The sequence below is a fragment of the Ambystoma mexicanum genome, chromosome 14, assembly GCF_040938575.1.
Source record: "Ambystoma mexicanum isolate Mex_15411 chromosome 14, UKY_AmexF1_1, whole genome shotgun sequence".
Lineage (NCBI taxonomy): Eukaryota > Metazoa > Chordata > Amphibia > Caudata > Ambystomatidae > Ambystoma > Ambystoma mexicanum.
Genome location: NC_090940.1, coordinates 540,189,966 through 540,216,313, shown reverse-complemented (window position 1 = coordinate 540,216,313; position 26,348 = coordinate 540,189,966). Strand labels below are relative to the sequence as shown.

General features: G+C 43.8%; 1 protein-coding gene across 9 annotated transcripts in view; it reads left to right on the top strand.

Annotated features, from left to right (window-relative positions):
- The window catches only part of EML1 (EMAP like 1), an 821,887-nt gene that overhangs the window by 643,434 nt on the left and 152,105 nt on the right, over positions 1-26,348 (top strand). For all 9 annotated transcript variants that reach the window (XM_069637821.1, XM_069637826.1, XM_069637819.1 and 6 more), the window contains 3 exons: positions 5,258-5,387; positions 11,901-12,050; positions 16,377-16,446. In XM_069637821.1, coding sequence (XP_069493922.1) covers positions 5,258-5,387; positions 11,901-12,050; positions 16,377-16,446 — 350 coding nt within the window. The remainder of the gene's footprint in view (positions 1-5,257; positions 5,388-11,900; positions 12,051-16,376; positions 16,447-26,348) is intronic.

Below are 26,348 nucleotides of genomic sequence, written 5' to 3'. Positions count from 1 at the left end.
CGCCTGCTTGGGTCCGCCCACGCTTTCGATAATTAAGAAGAAGAAGAAGAAGAAAGACATGTGGATGTATTTAAATATGTCTAACCTACGAAGCCCAAACCTAAGAGTAATCGGAAGCCACTGCAAGCGAGCAATGTACGATGTCGACACAGGAGATACAAATCCTAAATTATCTAGAATGAAATCTGCAAAGATTAGACTATATTATATAATGAAATGGAAATTGAGTTTATTTTGGTGGACCCATAAAAGGAGAACAGCAGTAATATAAACGAGAAAGATCCAAAGTTTGTGATCTCAATCTAGTCGGGTGAAACATAAGTAAATTATGAATTTTTCTAATATATAAATGAAAACGTCAGGAATTTGTTCCAGGCAGGAAAAAGCTGAGTCAAAAATGAAACCAACATTATGAGCCAAAAGAAGCGTCAGTCACCTGCCGGAGAGGGAAGTTAATCAAAGGATGACAAATAACTAAGGGTGAGGAAGAATTGAACGCGGATGCTGTATTGAAGGCAGTCCCTCATAGGAAGAAGGACTTGGTGGAAGTGTAAGAGGATAGGGACAGGAGGCATAGGCAGGAGGCATAGCCAGGAGGCATAGACAGCAAAACTTGTTGAAAGTGACAGGGTACGCTTCTGCTCACAAATTCTCTTCTCGTGCCCTATTCGCTGGTGCAGACCTCAGACAATTGGGTACTTTTTTTCTCTGAATGCCAGAAGGGTTTGTCTTTTATTTTTTCAGATGTATAAACTGTGATTAGACCCCAAAAGGATGTGACCTGAAATCCTTAACATAGAGTACAGTTACTGGACATGGTATAGAACAGATGCATTAATCGTGAACACACAACAATCTAATATTTAGTCCAGAAAAGACTGGCACTGTAGGGTCAGATGTGAGGTATTTGAATCTTCATTTTGATTGAAATAGATTCTGATATGTCTTTGATTGGGGTCTGTGGCTCGCGTTGGTAGGTGCTGGAATTTGTATTCTAATGAAGAGTCGGGGGAGAGTCTACAGCAAAACAAATGAGGTGATGGTTGGAAGGTTTAGAATTCATCTTAAACTCCGGCATTGCTCTGGGCAACCCTCCAGACCATTGTTCTTCGCCTTCTAAGCCACTACAAAAGGGGAAGGACCATATGCAAATCAGGCTTGGCCCCACCCCAAAAGGAGCAGTCCAGACCAAACTGCTTGGTCACATCCTTTGTGCACAAGAGCACACCGATCCCCAGACATGTTTCGGCCTTGTTGGGCCTCATCAGTGAGGATTAGCTTGGGTCTCTAGGCCCATCAGGCATGGGACCATCGTCTGGGTATACCCGTCCCACTAGGGGTGACTACAGCAAAATAAAAGAGGTGATGGGAAGGTTTAGAATTAATCTCAACCCCTAGCATTGCTCTGAGCAAGGGGGGGTGTCTGGATTTCTATCAGTGCTGCCAAAAGGAGAGCAAGAAATTCAAAGGTGTGCAACCAGAGAGGATCCACAAGCAGTGCCGCTAGTAGCAGATTAGGAAATGCAGGGGAGAGCAACCGGAGGGGATCCACAAGCCGTGCAGCCAATAGCAGATTAGGAAATGCAGGGGCGAGCATCCAGAGGGGATCCACAAGCCGTGCAGCCAATAGCAGATTAGGAAATGCAGGGGAAAGCAACTAGAGGGGATACACGAGCCGTGCAGCCAATAGCAGATCAGGAAATTAGATGGAGGGGAGTTGTATAGCACCTAGCAAGTCTGTTTTCTGCCAGTAAACGTACAGAGCAGATTGGAGTGGGCAGTAGAGAGAAAGACTGGAGAGGATCCACATGCAGTGCACCCAGTAGCAGGTCATTTAATCAGCTGCAGAGAGGCAGGGAAGCCTAGCAAACCAACAAGTTTAAATGGAGTGAGTTCTTGGTTCCCCTGGTAGTGAGTCCTTCCGCTTGGGCTTGCAGATCCATTGGGTTTGCAGAACTCATGAAGTAACCATGGGATCTTGAAACCTATTCCATGTTTAAATCAACCTTTTTGTTTTATGGTGTGTAAGTGTTTTGATCACTAAAGGGATTGTCCTATTTTCCATAGCGTGAACTTGGGAATCATTCACTCTGGGAATGGGAGACTGGATGCAACCTTTGCCTTTTAGCCAGTTTGGAGAGGCACTACTAAAATTATTGTACCTTCAATACCAAGAACGGATCTCTTGGAATCACCTGGCGTTGTATACTCGAATTCCCTTTCCATTGGGAACCATAGCGCTTGATTATGAGAAAACAACAATCAAATAAAATGAAATAAAATACACATTTGTAGATGCTTATGAGACCTAAATAAAACGGTTGCAGAATTCCATTCTTGCTAGTTTGAGTCAAAAGGGATTAAATAAAAGATACTTCAAAATCATATGCCAGAAATTTCGAGGCCTTTTTCAGCAATTCTCAAGATGGAGGTGCTGGGTACTGACAGATTTTGTTAGATGGCCTGTTAGATGTTTTGGACTAGAACTCTCACAAGCCTTCAGCATTGACTATATGGGCTAGGGAACATGGGAGTTGAAGTCCAAAACATCTAGAGGATCACATAACGTGTAGCCATGTATTGCAGCCTTCATCCCCTTGGCTAGATGATGTGATCCTGGCAAATTCCTATTACCCCCGTATCTACCATAATTGTGAGTGCTTAGAAGCCGGCTAACCTTAGCAATAGATGGTAGATCTCCAACTTGACATCTCCATGTATATTTTCTTTTCCATGCAGCACAATCATGTATTAGACAGCAAACCAACGGGCAAACTAACCTACCGCTATCTATATACATATAACACAACGGTTAGTTCTCACCTACACCAGCTGGATCACTTTCCCAAGTGCTACATTTATTGTTAAATTGGTCATTTAAATTCATGATTCCCGCAAAGAGTCTGTCAAAATGGCCACTCCATACAAGACCACTGCACATTTCACTACGATTGGTATTTAAACATCATAGGGCAGACCTTGGCACAGAAGATGCCGCAGAGGAACTGCGGAGAGAGCTATATGGTGACACGTTGGTGTCTTGTGTGATGGTTTCCTGCAGTGCGGTTCTAATAGCTCGTTGTTAATAGCCCTTTACTAACGCTAGCTGTGTGAACTTGCCTCTGCACTCACTGTCCCAAGAAGCACTGCTTTTTCCTCCCTAGATCCCATTGCTAAAATGTGAAGCACCACAGACTCTCCAGATTATCCGTAAGACTTACTCTGGTGCTTGGTGTAGCACGCTTAGAAGCTTCTTGCTTGAGCAGTTTCCATGTAGTCCCAAGCTTCTGGACTAAGCTGACTAACATACCTAACTGCAAGCCCTGTTTTCTGAGTGTTTTCAACAAGTGTTCAAACTAGGGGGAAGTGGGAGGGTCTCTAAATAATAATTGCCAGGGGGGAGCGAAATGTAGATTCAAGTAAATGCTTGCTATGTCTAACCCCAGGATGAGTCCTCACCTTTGATTTCACAACAGTATCTTTCCAAGCATGACTCTGGCGGAAATGTTGACTTGCTATTCCTCCAATTCTCGTTTACATTGGAACATCCTTGCAGTAATCCAGGGCTCTGCAGCCTTTAGCTCTCTAGGTGTCATGGACTACACCTCCCATCAGCCCTAGCCAACATAGTCAATGTGGAGGGATCAGGGAGTTGTAGTCCGAAACGTACGGGGAGCTGTAGGTAAAAGACCCTTGCGGTAATCTAATAGTCACAGATCTAAACATGCTGCTGTTCCTTTTTTCTTCTAGCCAAAGAGAAATTGAGACATTTAATAAATCTTTAAGTGCCATCATTCAGGAAATCCTGGCTACGCTTAAGGAGCATCCGCATTTGTAACTTCAATCTAGAAATGTGGCTCTTTTAATCTTGAACGTGGAATTTATTTCATACAAATGTCATGCATTGCAAATTAATACTGGTTTCTGGTCCTCAAAAATGATCTCTTAGGATATGATTAGAAAAATAGTGCGGATTTGCTAATCGGACCAGTGTGTACGCACACATTTGTAACCAAGCATAATAGCAACACTTTTCAGCCATCCAATGTTTCTATACATTGTGTGCAGAGTGCCTCTTTGTATGCATTAATGTAGACCTGGCAGATGTTAGGTAACATGTGCTTCATGATTTCCCCACGATTTGTGAGGCCACAGGAAGCATTGCAAATGTGTCGCTTTTGTTCCTGCGGTTGTAGCCAAGGCATGTTTGTAAAGATACTGTCACTCAAAATCCAAACCCCTGTCTATTAACTCTGTGGCATGTCATTATATTGTTTTTACTCACCTGCACCTTCCGTTTCCTCTCTGCTCATGGATATCCCTTCCAGTCTCTGTACGGATATTACTGACCCCAACGTTGGTCGGGGTGCCCGCGAGCGAGGATGAACCCCTCGATTATATGGTGGAGCCGCAAGACCGAACAAGTTTGGAATTTGGACAGTTGCCGTCAGATGTTCACACAATTCTCGCTTTGTCCTTGCCCCTCACGAATAGTCTGAGCCAATCCTTGCTCCCATTCCCTGGTTCCCCTAGTTTCCAGAGTCCCCTCAAGTCTCCCAGCCATTACTTTCAGATCTGCTATTAAAGGTCCCCGTTTCTTTTGTCAGTCATCCTTTAGGATTTAAACTTCAAATGTATTCTTTAGTTCACCTGTCTCCCTTCTTATAGTAGCGCAATTTACAAATTATTGTTTTGTGCATGGTTTCCTTTGCGCGTACGTAAGCATGCTACTTCCAACTCTGCATTAACTTCCTTGTCTTAGTTTTATTTTAATCTGTGGATGTTCTTGCTAAACAGACAGTATATTGATAGTGGGGGTCATCTATAAAAGTATTACAAATGTAACTGGAAGCTAATCTGTTTGTGGGGGATGATAATCCATCAACATCGAATAAAATAGTTTTGAATTGAGTTTGTGGTTAATTGCAATTATTTCTTCGTGGAGTTCATGAGCAAAGTCTCAGAATGTCTGTTTGCTGTGGGAGACTTGTGTGATTGCAATGTTGTGTTTCGCAGCATTTGTAAGGATCAATGTCCAATTGGACACAGGAGAATGGGACTGTTGCCTGTTCTGCAGTTTCCATAGTTAGTAATTAGTACACAGTATCAGCTACTCGTATTCTTAATGTGCCCAGTACTAGTATATAGTTTACAAGTACAGGTCAGAGTAAATGCAAACAAAAAAACCATATATTGTGTGGTGAGTGATTTCGATATCTTGGGAGGCGCAGCACTAACGCGTACAAACATTTTGTAGAGGAAGGATACGTAAAGATGTTTCTACGCGGCCGTCCCGTTACCATGTACATGCCCAAAGACGAAGTGGAAACGTACAGTTTGGAAGCAAAAGCGGAGCTGCCTTCCCGGCGACTTAAACTGGAATGGGTGTATCCTTTTGTGTGTTATGTTCACAGGGTATGAGCAGGGTCCTGGTGATGTCATCTGTGTCGAAGGGGGAATTCTGTTGTGATCCACTTGTTGAAATTGACTAAACTGCACTTGATCTAAATGGTTTACAACTTCTGCGATCTTTTGCGGTAAGTTGTTCAAATTATGTTTTTTATTTAATTATGTAACTTTTTGTGTCGCTAACTGAATACAGAGTATTATTGCCTTCAGGCTACTACACTAATTGTAGCTTCAATTAAACTTTGGGGAGGATGTAAAGTTCGTGCACTGGTAGGGATAACCTCAACCCAGTACCTCTGCGGCTAGAGTTCTACCACTTAAGCTCTTGGCACTCATTGGTGCTCTTCAGATTGGGCTTGCGGCAGGGTCGGACTGGGACATCAAATAAGCCAAGTGGCCCACTTATATAAGCCGCGACTGACACATTTAGTTCACAGTGGACACTATTAAAAAATCACCTAAATGTAATTTCAATTTTGGAAGAATAAGGCACAGTGAGATTAAATGAAACACACAGGATCATACATTTTGGCTGAGTTCTGAACCTGTGATTTGAGCCGAGTCTGCAATTTGGGCCCTTGATCACATTGTTCTGCTGTTTGTGCAGCAAGATACAATTACTTGTGAATATTTGAGTTTTAATAAGTAAAATAATAACCTGTTCTATTGAGCTCACTTCCAATTTACTATACAAATCACAATAAATCAGTCTGCACATTTATATTTAAATCCTTTCAATACCTTATGCAAAGGCCATGTGTGTTTCTTTGTTGTCCCATAATTAAAATACTAGACGTGACACATAATGCAAGTGATTTGAGGCTACAAAAGCTCTATGTGTAACTACAGCAACAAAAGAAACTGGTACGGTCGCATGCTTTTGGCCCTTATGCAACTCAAACGTGCAGCTGTATGACATTAAGTGAACAGTGAACATGTGACCGGAGTCTGGATTTCTTTGGGTACTTCATGCTTACATTCCATGAAGACCCTGTTCCTCTCACATAAATAAAATAAAAACCTTAAAGGCAGCGGCATGACATTAGACTGCACTCAAAAACATAAGTTACTACTGGATTTTGTTTTATAATGGTAGCAACTCCGGATCGTCCTATTACAAAAACAAGTGAAAGATTGATCGACGGAAGCAACCATCTCCCTTGTCGAAATGACAGCATTGAACACAGGATACGGTTATGCGCCCAAGGGGTCACCTCTCGTGAATGGGTAGTTTCAAGTCACCCCTGATATCTAAGAGAGCCTAGACTGTCGAATTGATGTTGGCCATATCTCCTGAAATCTGAGAGAGCCAAGACTGTCGAATTGATGTCGACAGTATCTCCCGATATCTGAGAGAGCCAAGACTGTCGAATTGATGTCAACCATATCGCCTGATATCTGAGAGAGCCAAGACTGTCGAATTGATGTCGACCATATTTCCAAGACCTTCGAATTGATGTCGACCAGATTTCCTGATATCTGAGAGAGCCAAGGCTGTCGAATTGATGTCAACCATCTCTCCTGAGCCGGCAAATGCATCAACAAGAAGAATGCATTTGGGTATCTTACTCTTTCGTTAAAGGGCTGAATTACAAGTGGGCCAATACGAGCCTCACTGGCCGTGTTGTGGACCACCTTTGCTCAGTGAATATATCTGCCCTAGAGAGTAATGTTGCCATTTGTGTACCCTAGGCATTCTATGCAAGAGCCTGGGTATGTTGATATCCTCTCTGAGAATTGAATAACGAGTTGATAAGTAATTATCGTTTTCTCCAAGAGAAGTGTTCTCCAGGGGCCAATTCCCAAATAAAAGAAATAGGGGGGCTCATTAACATACCAATTGAATGTGGTGTCACCAGAAATTAGCATATCAAGGTGCCCTGTGAAAAATGTGGGGGGACTTCTGAAATAATTTGGGGGGCATCCACCCGCCTGTATACTCGGCTTGAGCCCTGGCGCTCTCTTAACCCAAATGGCCCAATATCATACCCTTGACTCGTAGTTATTAGTGTCAATATGTGAAACTAGCTCTCTTTGGGTTATCATAAGCCAAGCTAGCAGAGCAAGCCTCATCTCTCTATTGACCCATATGGTCCACCCTGCGTCATCTTTGTCTGCCTGCATCGTGACACCGGTGCAGTCTCTCACTCTGACTCTTTCTCACTTCTCCACTGCCATCTCTCCCCATCATAGGTCCAGCACAGTTGGCTTATGTGGTACACCCAGTACCAGCCTATATGCCGGCATCGATCCGTCAAACTGCATCATCCATATTCTGTCATGCAAAGTGGAAGAGGTCTCTTTTGACAGCAAGCGCTAAAATGGAGCGTTGAACAAATGATGCAGTTATTATCCTTTAGCTTGCAGTCGCAGCACGCTGTATAGGATCAACTGCCCTCCTATAATGTAATTGCAAGTTGATAATCCATTTGCTATGATAATTGTCTGACAAGTTTATATCAAATGGATTTTCTGTAAGCTCTATCTCCATATATTTAATCCGTGGAAAAGTATTAATCCAGACCAAGTTTTAGTTCTATATGTTTCGGGTTAGATTGACCTTAGAAGTATTAGCTTAATTCTAGGGTGGGCCTAAACATCTGCATGTTTGCCGCCATGAGCATCCCTTCTGGTATGCTCCTATTAATTGACTAGACGAGAGTTGAATAATATGTGATTACTGAAGCATAGTAGATTCCATAACGAATGTGGACAGGTAATAAAGTTTGTAATTGGGTCATGACAACCCCACCAGTAAATGGGGACTGGGTAACTCTGGCATTCAAGGGGAGCCACCTACTCTGTGAAGCGAACACTACAGGTGGTAAATAGGTGGTCTTTCAGAGTTCCCTAGTCCCCTTGCCCTCTCCAACCTCCTCCCAATGCTGGCAGGAAAGATCAAGAGCATGTAGCCAGCTGAAAATCCATTGTAAAGCTCACCCGCAGAAAGTTTGAGAGGCAGACAGTGTCTCTGCTGAGCCTGCCACAGAGTTTCGGTGAACCCTGCACGGAACAAGAGTCGCAGCAAAACATGCATCTGAGGGTCACAGGATGACCGGGATGGTGAACCGGGTATCCAAGCAAAACAAATGGCATGGCCGGGAGATGACTTGGATGCTCACATTGAGCTCATGACCAAGAGACGCAGCTTTCCATTCCCCGCCAGGAGAAGGCGGGCAACTTCCAAATGAAACAGGCAGGTGGAAGGATGGCACAGGATGCCAGCATCATTTCCCAGCCTGAATCTAATCTGGATCTCCCATGCATGGTTCGTCTTCAACCTTACACAATTAATCTCACTTGAAGATAGCGGGGCAGAGTCTACCAACAAGAGAATGTGGTTGGTTCCCAGTGTTTAGGGCCAACCAAGAGTAGAGAAACCTAGGAATGAACAGAACAACCAATGCTCGAATCACCTTATTACCGACCCTATCAAATAAAAAGCAGCTGTCCTCCACCGACAGCATTACAGTGTTGAAAGAGAGATAGGAGAGCCGAATTCGAAGGAGGTGGAGGAAAGTGAGCAGGATCAAGATAAGGAGCAGGAGGAGGGGCAAGAGCTGGAGCAGGAAATGGGAAAGGAGCAAATACATGAAGAGGAAGATCAAGAGAAAGAGGGAAAGGGCAGGAGTGTAAAGACCAGGAAGGTCACTTGAGGACAGAGCCAGGGGCCAGGTGATTGTTCAATCCAGGGAACAGTTGGGTGTCTGAGCCAAGGTGTAGAGGTCAGCTAAGGCTGGAGGTCTGCTCAGGACCCGGACCAGAAGTTGTCAGGGGTCAGACCGCAAATATTTCAAAGGTTCATAAGGCAAGAGCGCTACATCGCCTTTTGGGTGCTGGAACAATTCAGGGTCACTATATCCCCCAATGGCGGCAGAGTGAGCAAGGTTCTCCATCCCCAGAACCAGCAAGGCCATAAAGGAATCGGGGATCAGACCCCAAGACCATAGATGTAGTAACCAGATATGGTGGCGGGGAGAACATCCTAACCAGAATTACCATAGTATGGGGGGTGCCTGCCGGAGTTGTCCTATGTGGGCCAGCCACGCCTAGCAGACATAGGACAGAAAGGGGAACTATGCACCTGACCATTCCAGACTTCTACAGTCACAAGGGGGTCCAACGCTCCCACCCGCACCTGCATACCCACCCCAGAGGCAGTCTCAACATCCCACAAGTTGCCATGGCCAGGGCAGAGACCTCAAACTACGATCAAGGATGCAGAGCCAAAACTACAAGAAGTGCTCAGAGATACTCTAACTCCCTGAGAATGTGATTGGCTTTGTTGTCAACTATCCTTGGGGAGAACCCTTAGGAACCTTGCTTTGAAGTTTGAACCCAGGACCAGTGGTCTTTCTAGAATGGGGGATAACCCATATTGTTGGATCCAGCCTGACACCTTGACAGGAAAACCATGGGGTGGCGGCATACTTGATAATTGATACTTCTGTAGGTTACTACCCTTTTGCCCACCGTTTCTACTTTCTACTATCTTTTACTCGGTGTCTTGTATCAACAGTGTTGATTTAAATTCTCGTGTCCAGATTGATGTCCGGTCTAAAGTCTTAATTAGATGGCACGCGCTGTTCATGTTATTTAAAATTAAACATTGATTAGGACAAACATTAACCCTGGAATACAATACTACAACGGCTGAATCAAATGTATGCCGCTCATGTTTAGGAGGAAAGTGTGTAATGTTTTTGCCGTTTGGCGTTTCAATAATTAAGAATCATTGACTGGTTAGAAACAAGATAGTGTGGTTACGTGGTGGTAGCAAGTAGGGAAAAGAGTTGATCTGCTTTTGTTAATTAATTTGATCCACCTTACCTAGCAATTTGCCATCATAGGGATCTCCAATAAATGCCCCATTTGCCCATAACTTTATTTCCATCTACACTCTACCTTCCTGGACCAAGAGGACTTTGTAGAAAACCAAAAGATGTGACGAAGGACTTCATTGCCGCCTAGGGTTTCGTGCTTTTTCGCTTAGGTGGTGGTGAAGCCATGTTCATGGGCCTTCCGTCTTATACGGTGGCATCTCTGAAGACTGCACAGTCGAATTTCTAAACCAATGACTCCCGTTTGAATTTCTCTGCCATGGCGCCCAATTCACCTCTGATCACTTTTCAAGATTTACGGCATCCCTTGTAAGGCGGTAGTGCTGTGCCAACCCACTGCTCTTTCAGCCAACATGAGCGTTTCTGCTGCATCTCGGGCCATTAGGAGTACTGAACTTCGGCATAACTCCGGCATCTTGTTTTCCTCATTTCTAGAGGACTTGTGCATGTACACAGAGGTATCGAGTGATATTAACGAATATAAAATAACAAATAACTTTGTTAAAGAATAGAAAATACCGAATCAACACTGAATTTTGTATCAAAAATAGATATGGGGGTTGGGGAAGGGATTAAATTGGGTGGGGGAGTTCGAGTGGGGTTATAATCTTGTGGAAACGGGGCACTTGGGGGGGGGGGAGGGGAGAGACCCTCCCCAATAAATAATAATTTGGTATTTTTTTCTGTATTTTCTATAAGTAAAAAAAGTTTATGGAATTACATTTTTTATTGATAACACATAGATTCGTATACAGAGCACAGGCTTCCTCTGGGGCTATCCCGATTCTTGGAATGCATGTTTCTCCATCCATTGGGTCACTCCCTACCTGGTTGCTTATCCTTCATTCTATTTTCTGCCTTGTTTTGCTTTTTTCTGTGCACATTTTCAATGCTTGTTATTTTATCTCTTTATTTTAAATTAATTTGACTGTGTATAGCGCAAACCCATCTAGAGCGCATACGCGTGCCCTACAATGGGAGGGTTGCCAGCCTTATGCTACACTTTGTATACTGTAGCGCAGTACTGTTGGTGTAGGGTGGACTGTATTTTTATTCCGCGGGTATTATTGAAAATATGTCTTATGCCTGCAGAGCACCTGCTGCCCAAGGGTCAGTGTTGGGCTATATAAGATTGCCTGTACCTATCTTTAATCTGGTTGTACTTTTCACGTGACATAGAAAGCCTACTAAAAATATCTGCAAATCGTGATCTGGTTGCAAAAGCAGTTGTTATGTAGTGCTCTTTCTTGGAGCATTGTGTTATCTTCCATGCTGTGACCCATATCCATATAGACTGATTGGTGTAACGTTTTTACCTAATAATGGTGAAATACTCTGTAGCAGAGGTCTGCGTCCTTGTGTATTGGAGTATTAGTCCATCACCCCTAACCAGCACAGTCAATGGTGAGTGATCATGGGAGTTGTAGTTCAAAACATCTGGAGAGTCGGGGGTTGCAGACCTCTGCCCGGACGTTGGACGCATTCTTCCGAGTCGTGGCAGGAGTTGGATGCTCTGCTCTTCAGCATTGGCTGACGCTTTTCGTCTTATGCGCACCGATAATTCCCACCATGTTGAAGATGTGTGCAAGTATGAGTTCTGTGCACCGCCATTTCAAGCCAGCCTTGTTCAACCTTGACCTCATGTGCTAGATACGGGTACAGAGGCCGGGACTGCCGCAGCAACCTCTACCTTCTCCCAACCGGCGAAACGCTGTACTTCATCGCGTCAGTGGTCGTGCTATACAACGTTGAGGAACAACTGCAGAGGCATTATACGGGCCACAACGATGACGTGAAGTGGTAAGTCTCACCAAAATTGACTACATTCCGTTTTCTAGAATATTTCTAGTACTACTGTCTCTATCTCTCATTTGAATTACTTTGCCATTTTAAATACTGTGTTTCAAGAAAGTAGTTAAGTCAAAATGGCGCAAAACTGGTGAAAATACATAATGGCACAAGTGTGGTTTTTCCCCCCGCAGATTTCTCGGAATTTACACACAAGATGCTCTGCACATCCACATGTTGAACAAATATGTGCCCTTCAATGTGATTTAAGAGGGCTATGTGGCAGTTGTTGCTTTGTGTACAAGGGTCCACACAATTAGATTAATAACCAACGTGGTGTGAGACCTGATCACTAATTGATGTGCAATTGTGCCACGTAGAATTCTTTGCATATTCAATCAAAATTTATTTCAGACTCCAGACCGCTAAAGCTTCAACAACTATATGTGTGTATACAGTCAAGGTAAAACCAATTTGGAATTCCTGTTCCGAATATTCTATTTCAATGAAATTTTGCTGGATATATTTGGATCAAATTTTACCAAGAAAATGCCAGGCACAGGCCCCTCAAAACTGGACATTTTAGGTAAAATATCTTCAACGGTTCAAAAGTTAAGAAACAATTATTTTGCCATAGAGGAAAATGTGCTTCCATTCGACACACCTAGCACGAAAACAGCTGGACGAATTTGAACCAAATAAGAAACAACTTGAGCATCAAGCACTGTAGAGGTGCCTATTGTTGATTTGGGGTCAAAGGGTGCAGTCGTTTTAAAATAATTCAGTCCTTAGAAGCTGGCGGAATATGGCATGGACCGCTACATAAAAACAGACCTCCCATAGTGCATGGTATCAGTTAGGCTTTTCAGAAATGGAAAGCCGCCATTTTTTTGCTTCCTCAATACAAGCAATTCCTCAATAATCCTAAAGGAAGACGAAAACGAAATGTGCTCAAAATTATATTTGGAGGAGAGAAAAGGGCTAGTTTCATATTGAGGTAGATATGGGGAGGTGTAAATAGGACTCTTCATATGGTGGCCAGACTGTAATTCCAGTCCTTAAAGTTTATGAGGCTACAACTGTAGGGCTTATATTATATGGTGCTGGAGTTTGGGTTAACCGTGGTTTTGATCAGATTGCTCTTACTGAAAGGACATTTCTTAAAGCTATTTTGTGGGTTTCCTCTACAACTGCTGTGAAACTGTTTTATTTTGAGACTAATTTCACTCCGAAGTCCTTTAAACTCCATTAGTACCCGGATCTACAACAAAAATAAAATCACTTACCTCTGGTTGGCTGGATTCTGAGCCTTACCTGATGGTATACCCGATCACGCAATAGCGTGCAACTCACTTCCATCTCTGATGGCATTTTCGTTCCGGAATGGCCGCCATGGAAGGGGAGAAGGGACTACATGTAGTCCCTTCTCCCCTTCCATGGCGGCCATTTTCTTTGTTTTCTCTTTCCGTGGCAGCCATATTAAACAGACTACGTTTTGTGTCCACGGCAGTCATTTTTTGAGAAACTTTTAAAAACCTTTTTTTTTCGGCTGCGAAACGCAACGTGCCTAGCAGCTAGGAAAAAAAATAGGAGTACCCCGGTCTAACGGCCAGGGTACTAATGGCAATAAGCACCTTGACGGTGGACCAATACTGCCTATGGTAATGCCCCCAGGGCCTTCTTTAAGGCCCTTGCTATGCTGTGGCCTGTAACTCGGCCCCGGGGGCATTACCTTAGGCGGTAATGGCCTGCCGTCTCGGGGCTTATTGCCACAATACGCCCATGCACGCTTATGGCTCTCAATATGGAGCAATGAACAAGATGATTGCAAGGGATGTTCTCTGTTTAGCAAATGCTCCGCACGCTCCATGGTTGCGTTGTGTGAAAAGCTCTTTGTCAGATATTGGATCGACCCATCTTTTTCCACAACCATAATTAATTAGTAACAGCAATACGTTTATGTTGACTATACACTTTCCAATAAAAACAGCGGATTTTGATGGTTTCAGAAGATCAAAGGGAAACAGTTAAAGCATATCAACTGCACCAATATAGCACTGAATTTGTTATAGATAACTATTTAACAATAGTTTCCAATAGTTATGCAAGGAAACTCATTTCCAAACTTCGGTCACCTTCCCCTTGCCTTACATGCACGTGCATATTAGATTCTATTGAACTGGTAGCACAGGTTGGTTTTTTGTAAATTCTATGAATTATCACTTAAATGCTTTTCGATACCCGTTTTTAGAGTTTTTGAATTTTAGACATTGTCGTGCTGCGTATTTTAATATCATACAAGGCCAAGACTTAAGAGTTTTGTATTGCACTGGAAAGTCTACTTGCTGTAGGGTGACGCTATAATGGCCCAAGGCATATATATCTTATCTAGAGTTGGTATTTATATATGTAATTTTTTTAATGTATGTTTTTGTAAAGGTTTTATGAATTTTACATTTTAAATAAACTTGCTGATTGATTGGCTACATGTGTAGGGTGAGAGTTAGGAGTGGGCCCGGACCCTGTTTGTTCCAGACTGTTATCATCTTGCCGGGGAGGATCCTGGGGGATTTGCACGGGATTCTTGCGGAATTATTGCAAGATGCACTTGAAAAATAAAATGCGTCGCAGGAAACGGAAAGAGAAAGGGGTAAGCTGGTCAGTGGGGACACAGAAAGCCGGATGGGAGCGTCATGGAAAGTTGTAGTAGGGATGGGGAACACTTAAGTTGTGGAGCATTTATAACCCAACATCTTTTTTTCCATCAATGAGAGCTGTTTCGCAATAGGGAGGGTTCCAAAAAACTCTTTTAAAGATGTATGGTAAAACATGCAGAGGAACCACCATCATTAGTACAGGGCCTATGGCCGTGGGATTTGAGAATTCCCTGTGAGGGGTATATGGGCCTTGGCTGCAGGCATGGCCCACCGGCCATGGGGGGGGGGTCGGGGGGGACAGTGGACACCGCCGAAGGCCCGCCTTCTTTTGGGCTCCTTTTTTGCAATGTGGACAGGGTACTTGGCTTTGCCAACTTCTTCCAAAAAAAACTCTATTCTTTCCCAATTTTATGACATCTGGACTAAGCTGTAACTTTCCGGTCTACATGTCACGCGTACAGCGCAGTATTATCTACTTTCAGTCGCTGTTGTGCGAAATACTAGTCCATCTGCGTGAATATGGAAGCGATAACCCTTCCCTTTATTTATCACTAATTAATTGCGATTCATTAAAAATAAGTTGCCACCTACTCTTCCTGTATCCAGTTCTTTATTATTTCTTCTGCTTCCATGAAATGTATATTTTTATGTTACTGCAGTGTGCCTTTTTTGCTCAGCTGTATTGCTCCTATATCCGCTCCTCTCTTACTCTTAAAATGTTGCTCTGCTGTTTTAAAAGCTCAATAGTTTACTGCTTGGTTCTCTTATTGGGCCTATACCTATGACATGTGTTGAGATTATGGATATTGCGTTCTTATGGAGCGGTTCATGCCAGCTTCTAAGGTCTGTAGTAACAGGTGTTCTTATCCCATTTTGAATGGCACTTGCTTTATTGATATCTGAAGGAAAAAAGACTAAGGGCCTCATAACGAGGTCCCCGGTAAAAATGGCCCAAACATTGCCGGTAATGCCGGCACAGAATTTTTACCAAACCGGGGAAACCTGAGTTTGTCGGTAGGGGCTCTCTGCCAGTAGTTCAGGCCCCTACCGGCAAAGAAATGCTGGAATTACTGGCACAGGTACAACCAGTGCAGGTCATTCCAGCAATCCCATCCATGGGAACTTGCTGCCGTCTCCGCCACCCGGAATATCCCATAATACCAGGATATCGGCCGGCGGAGATGGTAGGGACAGTTTCTCGGTATCCCACTGGAATCACCGGCGGGATACCGGGAAACTCATAATGAGCCTCTGCGTGTTTGCAGAACACAGAACACATAAGGCACGGTTGCGAGTTAATATGACATTTGGTTTTTAACTCTGAGATAAGTAATCTTTGGGATTTTGGACACTTCATCTTTAGTGATTTGTGATATTTTTTTTTGAAAGTTAATTATCTGAAAAATGGAATGAGTATAAAATATTAAACAACATAACCACTATTTGTTCATTAACGTATTTTACTACAAGTAATGAGAAAATGGCTCTGGTTTGTCTGATTATATTGAAGCCTGGGAATTCCTGATAAAAGGGCTGCCCGGTGGCGCGCGCTCACGGCTGCGCAGCGTCTTCATGTAATTTCCGTTGGATGCTACGCTTGTTCCTGGTCTTGACACTATATGAGAAATATTGTTTTTTGTTCAATGATTGACGTGTATGCCTTTTTTTTATTTTTTGACAGCCTTGCTGTCCATCCCGATAGGATCACCATAGCAACGGGCCAGGTTGCCGGAACCTCAAAGGATGGCAAGGTGAGTGGTACTTTTTGCAAAGGAGAAGCTTAGTTCATGCTTTTCTCACGAGTGTCAATGGATAAAAACAGAGCCCTTCCAGAAGTGGTTATCTCCCCCACCCCTGGCCGGATTAACCAATCCCCTCAGTGTGCACAAGCCAGTGCGTGGAGGCGCACCAAGCCCACACCAAGGGCTTGCACCCCCTTAGCTGCCAGGGGTGCATAGTTCTGTGTTGAATTGTATTCACAATAATTGTAAGCCCCACCCGCTCATAGATTTAATGAACACAACATAAAACCTGTTCCCAGCTGCAGTATCAGTGCACCACAGTCCACAAATTAGCACCTGCCACTCTGTGAAATTGGCTGTGATATGTGAACGCATGTCCCCAATGACAGGATATACTTTATAAGGCGGGGAGACTGCCTGAAATGGGGAGCAGTCTGTGACTGCTTAGCCCCATGATGATTAGCTGGTACAGGCCATGGACCCCCATTTCCCCCTCCCACAAAGCTTGCAGGTCGCACTGCCGGTGCGCACCCACGGGCGGGGCAATCGTGCAGAGTGCATCCACAGGGCCTGGTTGCCCTCTTTCATGCTTTGCTCACACAATGCCAAGTGCACAAGAGATTCTCTTGTTTGCATGGGACACGCCCCTATGAAAATGATGGGGCTCCCTCTTTAGAAAGTGTACCCACAAACTGGGTGCGCTTGCACGTTCCATATTTCAAGCGTGGTTTGCAGTCACTTCTGTACTGCCAAGTTGCACTCCATGTAGGCCCGGGGTCTGCCACCTTTTGCTTTCCAGACGTTTTGGACTACAACTCCCCATTGTCCGTAGCCAGCATAGTCAATTGTGAGGGATCATGGGCGTCGAAATGGAAAACCTCTGTAGAGCCACAGGTTGCAGACCCCTGGTGTAGAATGGGCCATTTATGCTGATTGTGCACTTCTAGTAATAAAGACTAAATGGAACCTTAACTATGTTGAATTGTCTAGACTTAAGCATATGGAGAGGCTTTGCTTTCCTGCTTGGTTATACATTTAAAGTTGTTCAGTATGTTTAACTGCTACTGTACATCTGTTATGGATCCAATGAACACCTCCATGTGGTCTGCAGGCCTGCTGCTGGCTCTGTGTGATCTGCACACGTTGCATCCGTCTCTCACACACAGAGTCCGCACAGGCAGGCGGAAGTGGCACGCAGGCCACTTGACCACAGCCGCGCACCGTTACCGTCTCCTCTAGGATGTCCCAGCTTTTGGGCCAGTGACACATCGTTTAACGCGTCTCAGTCTAAGGAGCAGCCTACTAGCGCCAGCATGCACAGCGCCATGGGCTGAAAAGCCAGGCCTGGCTGCAGGCTTTTCTGGTGACACGGGGTCGGCCAGTTGAGCACTCTGCTGCCTATTTGTAAATGTGCAATCTCTGTCCATCAATAAGAACCCCTGTGTGTGCTCATGCTGGTGAGCAAAGGACTGCCCTTGCCTTTTTTTCTTTCCACGCTTCTTGCTGGGATGTGTAGGCCCACCCTTGCAATGGCGGAAAATGAAACGGCAAGTTACAGCATGCAATTGGAACCAAAAAGCAGGACTGGCTCGAGGTATCAAGCATGGAACTGGGAAACTTGGCAGCTGTGTGATGGCCTTTGTGCTGGCACAATTGGCATCGAACATAAAAGGCCATTTCTAGCCTAACATGCCCGTTCACCCTTCATCATCTACCACGCTATCTTAAGCACCTGTTGTATGCCAGATAGCAATCTTGTCTTTTCTGAATTGATAATCTCCATTGCATTGAGTTAACCTCGCCCTCATTGCTGTTCTGAGCTAGTGAGGTGTATGGCCACCTGGAAGTCGCTCTTCTTCCAGGCTACTGTGGGTTCTACGCCTCCCGTGATCCATCACCATTGACTGCTTACTCCCTGTTCTCTCCTCCTCCTCCCTTTCTCCCTTTTCCTATCTCCTCCCCTTACTTTCTTCTATGCACTTACTCCATCAGAATTGTCCCTGGACCTAGTATAATAGCAACCTTGTCTGTCTTCTACCCCCGTCCTTACTTGACCACCCCCCGCCTCCCTCCAGCACTGTCTGAAATGTCGTCAGGCCTAGTACGATAGTCGCTTGTTCCGCCCCTCCCTTTCTGCACCCCTCTCCCTCACCCTCCCCTTTTGTTTTTCTCCGGCTCTACCAGAAATGTCATCAGGCCTAGCATGGTAGTCGCCTGTCTGTTTCCATTTCCTTCCCACTCTCCCCCTCCCTTCCTTATCTATGTCTTAGCTCTTGCACTACCTGAAATGTCGTCAGGCCAAGTACGATAGTTAATTTCACATCCTTACTGTTCATGGCCTGTAGGAATGGCATTGTAATTTCCCTTGTTCCCGCCCTTGCTTTGAAGCGCTTTGAAACACGTGTATAGGCTCTAAATAAATAAACTATCATATCATCATATCATGCCTGATGGGAGTTGAAGTCAAAGCATCTGGAGAGCCAAAGGTTGGACACCGCTGGACAGCATTTGCTTCCTGTGTGAACATCTTTTGCAGCATTTAGTAGCCAAACCAAGTCTGGCTACTCCACAGGGATGGGTGGGAGATACCACTAAGACTGTGATGGGGGTGGGAGGAGGACTCTATTTGTCAATGCATTCTTGGACACTTTTAAGGTAGCATAAAAAATTATACACTTGAAAAAGTTTCAAAAAATCTATAATTTAGACGTCTTGATGCAAAATGTTTAACTTTGCGTTGTTCTGTTACTTCGTTGCTGTGGGGTCCACTGGTCCTTACACCCTGCAGTGAATCCACGCTGCTCGGGTGTATTTGGCCTCCAGGGAAAGGAGAAGGGAGAATATAACACACACAGCTAAGTCTGAGTGGACTGCAACCGAACATAGAGAAAGGACATGGTGCTGGGGGTAGTCTCCTGGGTAAGCTCCCACCTTCCAGCCCCACCCACCTTTACTGAAGCCGACCTATCGTCCTTTTGATTGCTGAGCAGGTGCCACTTCCCACATTGTCTGATGTGATTGGCTACTAGAAATGACACTCTTCCCAGGATCCAATGGTCTCTGATCTGTTTCCTAGTCACTGTTCTTATCATTATTCTTTTAATAAGCTGGAAGCTTCTCCTCGTATCTAATTCTCAAACTAAGCGCACTCCACTAGATGTACTTTGCTACTTAAAACGAATCACACTGTGTGCACTAATCTCAAATTCTCCTGGACATGCGTGAGAAGGTCGTGTGTGTTTTATTTTCCTTTTGATTTTCTTCATTAAGGTGAGACCTAAAACACTACTCATTTCCTCAGTATCAGACGACCCAACTATCAAGGATAGTCCATCTATAACTATAACTCTGAGCCAATCGTGTGTGTTGCACTGAGGACTTCTGAGCAATATCCCTTAGATCAATGTCCCGCATAGCGTGTGGAACTCTGCAGCAGCTCTGTGCCGCGGTCTGAAGCCGCGCAGTGCGTATAGCGTATGAGCTGCGGAGCACCAGAGCCTCAGTGCGGTCGTGCTCGTTGACACACTTATCTTTTCTGTTTCACGCCGACTACCGCTCACGGCTCTTTGTGGAAGGTGGCGACTCAGTTGTGGCCTTCATGTAGAGGTGGACAGGAATAGCTCGGTGTTTAAAGGTGGTAAGGCCGCTTGTGAAGACTCTCCAGAGGTCTGCGTAGCCCTCATTTGATAGCAACATTTTGGTCCAGCCTTGCACCCCCTTCCTGAGCCCAAATGTCAAGGATTTACCAACATACTGCATCCAAGCAGACTTTCCCCTCCCAAAGTACACAAGCTGCCTAATTTTAAAATGCAGGCACCCATATATTCAAAAAATAAATATAAATAGCAGAAATAAGTGCACTGTGTTAAAACACTTGACTAGGCCAGACTTAAGATAATTCCAATACATTAAATCACTTATCAAAACCCAGCTCAGCATGCATTCAAGAAGCCAGTTCATCTAAAATAGATCAGAATTTAGACCAGTAACAACCAATTTGACATTGTTAGCTGGTCCTAATAAAAGCGATTTAATACAACTGTTTATGCTAATCTTGCTTCGGCATTTCCCTGCTAGCCAGATGTAGCCACTGACCCACATACTGTGGCGTTCTCGAAAGCAGACCTCAAATATTGATAGGCTTGAAGTAGCCGGCTAACGCCTTGGTTGCAGAGAAGAGAAGATATATGTTGAGTTCTAAAATAGCCCGGGAATATAAACATGAAATGAATGGGGCTCTCCATGTGTTCTGAGAAACAACAGCAGAACAGTATGTGGCTTTCTAGAATTATGATTTTGATTCGTTTTTTGGTAACACACTTAATACCCAGAGGTTTCTAAGCGCGGACCCGGGGATCAAACCTGTGGTGCGCCGCATTGTCTTGCTTCCAAGGCGATTGCGTTGCTCCTGAGCTATCCTCCCTCGCTTCTCCCCCGCCCCCAATTACTTTCCAACGATTAAAAGAGGGAGTATCTGTAAGTGACATTTTTAATAAAGATCTGTGCAGTAGGTATAGTTAAAAGATTAAAGTACTGCTTGAGTCTGGGTATAGTTTAAATTATTAAATGATCTTTCCCGAGATGCTTAGTTCAAATGTTGTCAAATGTTATAATATTGCAGGATTCCAGAAGAGAATCTTTACTTTGGTTTTGTCATCTGTATACATTTCTGGATAGCACCAAAGATCTTGAAGCCCTATTTGAAGCGGTACACTTTTCTTATGTGTACAAACCATGGGAGGAACTGAGCTTTGGGGAAGGAGACGCTTGATGATGTCACCTGATCTTTCCAATTTTGGGGAAACGGATCATTCTCAGCTGTCCAAAAAGAATTGGATCAGTCATCCTGTTTTACTACAAGAGCTTCTACTCGCTCTCTGCGTTTGCAGCTTGACGACGGAGAATGACGGGTCTTGACCAAATTCAGAAAAGGAGCCCACTTGGTCAGCATTGACGATAAAACTGGGACATGGAAATGGGAATAGTGAACCTGCTCAATGAAGACCTACGGGTGCTTTATGTAGTCATCCTTCTTTGTGGATAAACCATCTAATTGTGGCCACATATTTGACCTGGTACTAGAAAAGAATCCAGGGGTCAAGAGTCCGAGCATAAGAGGATAATCACATACTTAGTAGAAGCCACCGCCTTAACCTTAAAGCGCATACCTCCAATCCCAATGACTAGATTTGTCTAATTATCATCGAATTGTCCTGCTCATTAGACCAGCCCATCAGCCACATTTTAATGCTGTCTGTTTTTAATCTCTTATACGTATGATACAGAACGACCGCACCACCTCCTGCTGTCATTGCAGTCTGGAAGCCATCCATACTATCAGTGTTACTGAACTCAGAAAGGCCACTGTAAGGGAACAAGACTAAGACTCAGACACAGTGGCATTTCCGTTGTTTATCAAATACTTTTGTCAAGAGAAAAAGAGGGCTTGGAGAAATCCTACTTATGACTAACTCTAAGACTAACTCAAAGGAACATCTGTGTCAGGCTGTCTAAATCAAATAGAGTGCTCTATCCTGTGTCCAACATTCTAAGCTGACCCTCACACACTAAACTCCATGTAATGTGAAATGGAAATGTCTTTTAGCTGAACACTGGCAGCTTACTTCCAAAGTTCCAAACATAAAGTGAAGAAAAGGAATATAAATAAAGTTCCACTAGGGTCCTTCTGGTTATACACAATGTCATTATTGTATATTTTACAATCTCAAGGACAATAGCTCTTCCCTTGAGGTTTTCTCCGTTTGAACAATACTTTACAGTTCTTAATGCTCTTCTCAGAAAGGGGTATGGTTTTTGCTTTTTGGTCCAAAAATTCAAGGGGGGGGGATCGCTTCCTCTGTCTTCTCAGCTTTTCCACAATTTCTGGGGTCTCTGCCCCGTTTCTCCAGTCATTGGTTTACTCTCCAGCCAGGGTTTTATTTTGCTACGTGTGTGCTCGTCCCAGACCTGCTGTATGCCTGGTTTACTCTCTTCCTAAGTCCCCTCAATATTCGACTTCAAATCCCAGGTTCACACTCTTCCTCAGCATTCACTCATTTTTGTATCCATGTAATTATGTTTTGAATATGTCGTGCTACAGACCCTTCTCCAATTGTATGAAATTTCCCATCTCCCTTGCATGGATTTCTACTCTTCACTAACGGTATGCAGAATCTGCTCTGAAGCACCCCGGTATCCCAATCTTCTTCTCTGGGCTTACTGGTTCTCTCTGGCAGCTTCTGCGTCCCTCGCATTCCACTGTTTCCTCCCCTGTCCGTCTGCTGACTTGGAGCACGCCTCTTCTGCTTCTTGGTTGCTGCCTTGCTTTCTCCTTTGTGCTGCAGCTTCTGCTGCTCGTGGCCATAGCGTGGCAAGCACTCTTCGCTGTTCTCACCAGTTTCCTTGCTTCGGTCTACAGTTTGCTTTCCTCCTGTGCCCTTACCAGTGTCAGGAGGGTTGCCTCTCTCGGTCTGTTGAGGTGTTTCCTTTTGAATGTCCCGACACCTGTCAACATCCAACAACGACTAGAATGCTACGTTGGATTGCCGCTTCTAGTGATCATCATCACTCCATCCCTCTTCCTCGTCTGAGTGTTAGAAAAGGGGGGATTACATATGGTCGTTGATCAATAAATAGTGGAGATTCTTTATCCACACAACAATTTTCCATACAAGAATGGGGGAATGAGGGCAAGGTAAATGGGTGTTATCAAGGAGTGCATGTAAAGACTGTTTTGATAAAGTGAGCTGACTACACCTCCCCCGGAGTTGTCCTCCCCATGTGGTCCTTGCGCAAATAACCACCCACAGGGTCAGAGTGAGGTAGCACCTGCCCTTCCCTGGCCACATGAGGAGGGATTTCCCTTGGAGAAGTAGTAATTGTAATTGATTATTTATAATGCGCTTAATACCCAGAGGTTTCTAAGCGCGCTCCCGGGGGTCGAACCTGTGTTGCTCTGTGTTGTCTTGCTTCCAAGGTGAACACGTTGCCCATGAGCTATCCTCCCAAATACAAGTGACAAGCTCTTTAGATTTGTAAAAGTAACAAGCTTGCTAGATTCGTCACACCACCTCGAAGAGAAAAGGGTACGGGAACCAAGCACAGGTGTGGCGTGATCCTGTTTATAGGATGTTGGGAAGAGTCTACGATACAATCTAATAGTGTGCTGAGTTTTTATAAACAATGTCTTTACCTTCTCGATCCAGGGACCCCATTACACAAAGGGCGGTATCATTACCACGACTGATAAGTGGTATTAAAAGCAGAGGCACCGTACCGCTCATGACAGAGAGAAAAACAATCACAGATGGAGCTTAAATAAGTGTAAAATGGGGGTAAATCGATCCTCTGCAGTGGTAAAAGCATTACTGCTTGTGGTTAAAACAATACCACCATTAACAACATTACGGAAGAAAATAACTCCCAGAAATAGTGGTAGTGGCCCCTAGAATCGTGGTAGCGTATTGGCTGATTCTAAAAGGGTCCAGAAAATGAAAACTAACCGCAACACTACCCTCAACGAGCAACAGGTGGTGGGGGGGGGCGGGTCCCCAAACATTCAGGTGGTGATGCAGGAGTGGAAAGTACATCGGGAGGGGTGGCCTTGTGCCTGAAATGCATGCATTCTATGCCTCACACTATACATTCTATTGCCACATGTACATTTAAACCCCTGCAGATGTCTTCAACTAAATAAATCATTCAAATGTGTGTTCGTTTGGTGGTGTCGTTTACCCCCACTGGTATTAATTGACGCCAGCACTAATGTGATACCACAGTCAGTAATGAGTACTTGCAGTAACACTGGGATTTTCACCTGGTGGAGTGGTAATCTCAGCAGTGCTGTAATTTACCGCAAGTGGTATTTGTTAAATAATGAATCTTGGTTGTATGTGTTATGTAATAGGCTTTGCAAGGCCTGTCTTTGACTCCTGTTTTCAGTTTGCATGTTGCTAGGTGAGGCCAACAATGTTAATGGTGAAACAAAATGCCTGCAAGACTCTTCAATACTTTCTTCAAGAAACAGTTTCAGTCCAAATATGTATTTACTTAATATGCCTGTATGCCTCTTACTACCATCAAAGCCATCACATGAGATACATTAGAAATACAATCTAAAAATACGTAATATTGTGCATATAAATTTCAGATTTTTTGTTGCGCAATTGATACTCACAAAACTAAAATCTGTCATTTAGGTTTTTGTGTCCAACTGCGCTCCGGTGTGATTTGGGTTTTTTATGGTTTCATTTCTCTAATTGGACCATAATATTAATAGAGGCGTGTAGAGAGGTTGAAAGTACACATGAAATCCCAGTGTACGGCTAATAATCGCAGTACAGCACAGGTGCACTGGCGGCTCGATTTAGACATAATTGGCTCTATGCTTTAACTTGTCCACTTCTATGCGGGTACTTCCAGTAGCATGTGTTTTTATGGTCGCTTCAGTAATTAACGTATCATAACTGAATATGAAATTGTCCTATTTATTATATCACCGGCAAAACAATGAACATCGTGCATAGTTGATATACCTCTTTCATTGAAGCTGCTATCTATGAGAATATTTCCAGTGTAATAAATTCACACTGTAATGATAGGTTATAATTGTCTGCTAAAGTAGAGTGTGTTTTCAGACATCTGTACCAATCGCTTATTTTGCGTCTTATTTGCACTGATTTCAAGATAAAGGTTTAATAAGCGAGGCCTCTGCTTTGGAAATGCGTGATGTTTCCTGTTCATCTTCTCTAGGGCCACTGCTTTGGGGAATTTAGTTGCCCATTTGGGCACTTAAGATCTCTGATTGTCTTTGGCAAGCACAAGGGATTCCAATAAGGATTTGCTTATTTTTAAAATGCAGTATATTTTTTGTTTATTGGTTAAAAACGTGTTCAACCCTAACAGTTCACTTAAAACGATTTGTCAAGCAAAATAAATTCAAAAAGGGAAAGCAAGAAGAAAATAAAAAGTCATCATAAAAATATTAGAAGTCTAAATCGGAGATACCAACCAATTTGATTATCCAAAACAAGCTATTCAAAAAGTTGACCACCGTTATGTCAATGGAGCTTGGATTCTCAGATAAACATTTCTTCCAAAACAAACCACATTCGATGATATCACACAAAGTAAATCACTTTTTGAAATTCAGAAGCCTTTGCATCTTCAGCAAAGGACATTCAACCAAAAGGTGTTTCCAAGTCTCTTGATCACAACATTATTTACACAATCTGCATCCAGACGATTCCTCCTGGATAATCTTCTGTCGTAAGAGCACTTCTCTTGAATGGTATGAATTCCATCTAAATCGGACAATGTCGTTTCTGGCCCTAGGGAACGGGAAAAGATTCAAGTGCATCGCCGGAATCCCAAGCTTCGTGTGTTCTTCGCTCAAGTTGAATAAACAAACATATCCGTGCATTGATTGAATAGTGTTGGACCAATCCTACTTATACAAAGATTTCTTAACTCCCCCAGGGTTGGCCAATGGATCTTCCTTAGTCTGACCAATTAACAAGACAATATGGTTACACCTCTCGACTAATTCCCCCAACGATTCAACTTGCCTTTTTTCAATTTGGGCTTCCAGATCCGAATATAATGAGTTCTCACCTGGGGCAAAAAATGTCCGATATAGAGACAGATGGAACCATTGTGCTTTAGATTTTAAAGAGTTTGCCCCAGGTCGTACCTTATGGCAGCCAATTTGACCGCATTCGGATCCCCCAAACCGGCACCCTATACAGTTTATTGAAGTCTGTGCATTGGTTTAGGTCGTGCCTTTAATATGTCCAATTCCAGGAACACATCAATTACTAACTTTTGAAGAAAATGGTTTTCCTGTTGAGCCTAATCTGGTGTGGACTCTAGCTAGACTTAATTACCTTAAAATAAAAATAACCTTTCATACT